The sequence below is a fragment of the Eurypyga helias genome, unplaced genomic scaffold, assembly GCF_000690775.1.
Source record: "Eurypyga helias isolate BGI_N326 unplaced genomic scaffold, ASM69077v1 scaffold10491, whole genome shotgun sequence".
In the NCBI taxonomy this organism is placed as follows: domain Eukaryota; kingdom Metazoa; phylum Chordata; class Aves; order Eurypygiformes; family Eurypygidae; genus Eurypyga; species Eurypyga helias.
Window position 1 is genome coordinate 4,257 of NW_010232783.1, and position 3,608 is coordinate 7,864.

The following is a 3,608-nucleotide window of genomic DNA, read 5'->3' on the forward strand; positions in this document are numbered from 1 at the left end:
AAAAAACTCTCAGACATTATTTTTGTTCATGCTTCAGAAGTAATCTAAAATAAGCTAATTCGTAGAAGTACTTAATTCTCTTACATTTCCGTGAAAGCCTTAACATACAGCTCAGACATCACATTGTTCATTGCAGACACCTGGATTTCTCAGATGCATTCTCTTCTTCCCTTTAAAAACATTAAGTTACTTTTGTTTTCTTGAACCATCTATTTTAATGAGCATTTTTCTTGCCAATTTTCATTACAAAATAGTATAGAAAATACGGACGTACCTCAATTTTCATGAGCAGCAATCCAGAGTTTCTGTTATGATGCGTTGATCATGACTTCAGATTCTGCGATACCTTTTTCTGCAGTTTGGGCCACACTTCAGGGCTGTGACCAATTTTTTTGTAGGATCCTAAAGAGAGAGTGAGGTTTAGCCGTTCTGAACTACATAATGTCTTACATTGCTTCCTGAGGTAGGAGCCCCTCTCTGGATTCATTACCAAGTATACTCAGAAGACAAAACATCTCCCTTGGCATTCTAGCAGACTGTGAATAATTTAAATTAATGAAAGTTAACCTTTATTTTTTTAATCTTACATGAGTAGAAGCAATAAAGTTAACAGTAATTAGGTTAAAATTTAAATTTAAGATACAGATAAGATAATCTTAAAGATTTAAGATAATAGCCAAGTGTAGTTCCCCATTTGAAGGTAATGGGAGGAGAACACCCTTTGCAAGATGCTGTGCTTGAATTATTAATAGTCTCTCTTGCTGGAGAGAAAGAAACTCCAAGCCAAATCAGATCATTTTTTTAGACATCTTCTTGAGGATGAGTATATCACCTTCTGAAGATAGCTGTCTTTTTATTATCAGGCAGGTAGCAACAGCAAGTCATTTAGCTAAAAAGTCTATAATTAAATGGATAAATTCAGGTGAAATGCATCCCGCTTGAACTAAAGCTCTTCAGAAAATCAGGACTTCAGTGTGAGGTTTCCAAAAACTTTTGAAAAGTGTCCTAGACCCACAGTGAACAACATATTTTTTGCAAGATAAGGAAACCTGGTAGCAAGTGGAAGAGAGATTCACCATACCTAACTTCAGATGTCCGTATCCAGTGGTTTAATTGTTGTTGACATATCTAGTGCCTTTTAACGTGCTCTAGAGTATCCAAGATACCTTTTTAACACTGGCAGTTATGATAGAGATCCACAGGAGACCTGTCCTTCTGGAACATTACTGGAGACCAGCTGAGATGCTCCTGGGTGTCTCACATGGCACTGAAGGCCTATGTTTGTCAAATGGTTTGAGTCTTAAATTCCTACATCTGAGCTTGTCATGGAACCACTTGCACTGTAATCAAGGGAGAGGAGCAGACGCTCCTAAGACATAATTCATCATGGCATCCAAAGTCCGAAACGTGCAGATAAGTCTGTGCTGGTTTTAGGACAGAGTTAAATTTCTTCACAGTAGCTGGTATGAGGCTGTGTTTTGGATTTGCCCTGAGAATAGCACCAATAAGGTGTTTGTTAGCTGGTGGTGGGGGGTACTTGCACCAGTCCAAGAACTTTTCCAGCTTCTGACACTGCACCTGTGTTCCCAGCTTTCCCAGCACAAGCAATGGAGAGGGGACACACACAGTTCACACAGCTAACTCAAACTAACCAACGGAGTATTTCATTCCATAGCACATCACACCAAGTATATGGGCCGGGGATGGGCCAGGGGGCCATTGCTTGCTCCTTTGCTAGATCACTAGCTTGTTTGCTCAGGCTGTAGCTCGTTTGTTTGTTAACTTGTTAGCTCGTTATCTCATTATGTTGTTAGCTAGCTTGTTTGTTCGTTCAGTAGTTAGTTGGCAGTTTGGTGGGCTTTCTCGGTCATGCTCTTGCGTGTGGGGTTTGCTCGGGCTCTGCTGTGATTGCTCTCAGGCACTCTGGCTCCAGCTTTCAGTACCCAGGAACAGTCTGTGTTGGTTGGCAGGTGGTGAGCAAACTGCAATTTGTTTTATTTTCCATTGCATGTTACTAGTAGTATTGTTAATATTAGTAGTATCACTGTAAAATTCACTTATATTCAATTACTAAATAGTTCTTATCTCAAGCTTTCTTGTCTTTTCCTCTGATTCTCCTCCTGTGGAGGAGGTGGGGGGAAGTGAGTGAGCAGCTGTGCGGTGTGTAATGACTAGCTGAGGTTAAACCACAACAAAGTCACAATGTGGAAATGGCTTTTTCCATTTAGTGAGTATGTTGGGAAACTAGGTGAGTAACACGCCTGCAGAATTTGTATTGCAGAGGTCTAAGGGTTAATTGATATCTATTATTGTAAGTAAAGCAATATAGATATTTTGTGTTGTTAATTTGGCCTGTTGTAGGTGCATGCTAAGGGACAGACAGATGTGTATTCTTGAGTTTGGATCTCTAATTGCCTGAATGTAGCCAAGGCATGAGAAAGCTTTTCCTGTCTCATACAGTGCTGTGTGGCAAGTGGTATATATTCCTTTTTATTTTTGCTAATTGCTTCTCTAGTAGTTCCCTCCTCCAGACCCCAGGGATGTTTCCTAGTAGACATTTCTTGCTCTGCTACCTGCTATCAGAAAGCTGTATTTCCTTACTGTGATGGCCACCCCTGTTCCTATGCTGTCTCTTCTCCACTGCTTATTGTACTGCTAGACAACTTAGTGCAGTGTGAAGCTTTGCTAACCAATATTTCTTTTATTTTTTTAACCATATTATGTGTAAGAACACATAGCAAACACAATTCCGTAACCTACAGAAGATTTCTAAACAGCTCTTCCTATTTCCTAATTGTTTTCAAGGAGAGTAAAACTACACATGCAAACCAAACTAATTTCAGTTTGATAAAGGTGGTATTTTCTCTTTATCTTCCCACCTCTCCACCAAATGCCAACAGAGTGGGAGTTCCTCCTTAGAAGTTGTTGCAATGTTTTTGATGGGGTTTTGGTTTCATTTAAGGTTTTAATTGTCAGTCCAAATACAGATCGTATTTAAGCAGTTTTACACTGGATTTCTATACTGTGTGTTGTTCCGCATGAGGTAGCCGTTCTTTAGTGTATTGAACTGAGCCTTTCTAGAGCATGGTTTAGATCAACAAAACCAGACATCCAAAATAGATCAGATTAACCGCATTCAAGCAAATGTTTCTCACTCTCTCTTAATTTGTAATGAGGGGATTCCAGGTAACTGTCTTGGATGTAGACATCTACACCACAGATGTGAAAACTAAAGAATAATCTAGAACATAAGATTGTTAAAGAAATGGTGTATCTGCTATAAATTGAGTTTCAATTTATTCGGAACTGAATTTCAGCTGTAGTGAGGAGAAAGAAAGCAGGCAGGCAAGAAGATATGTGCAATAATACATATGCAATGACATTCATGGATTTATTTTGCTTACTTTACAGTATTTACTACATATTCATGTTCTTGATCCATACCACCCCCCCAACTGACAGCAAGATTATTTACCTATTTTGTTTCTCTGCCTATTTATTTTTAAAATGCATAGCTGTGTATTCCCAAGCTTTATTGAAATTAACTATATTCACATGCCATGTAGTTGTGTCTTAACCCCTAACTTATTAAGGATTATTACACCCCC

The 3,608-nt window shown here is 38.9% G+C and overlaps 1 protein-coding gene across 1 annotated transcript in view; it reads right to left on the reverse strand.

Annotated features, from left to right (window-relative positions):
* Positions 1-322: 322 nt before the first annotated feature.
* The window catches only part of LOC104516984 (olfactory receptor 1020-like), a 4,327-nt gene continuing 1,041 nt past the window's right edge, over positions 323-3,608 (reverse strand). Inside the window, exon 3 of the mRNA XM_010161509.1 lies at positions 323-402. Coding sequence (XP_010159811.1) covers positions 323-402 — 80 coding nt within the window. The remainder of the gene's footprint in view (positions 403-3,608) is intronic.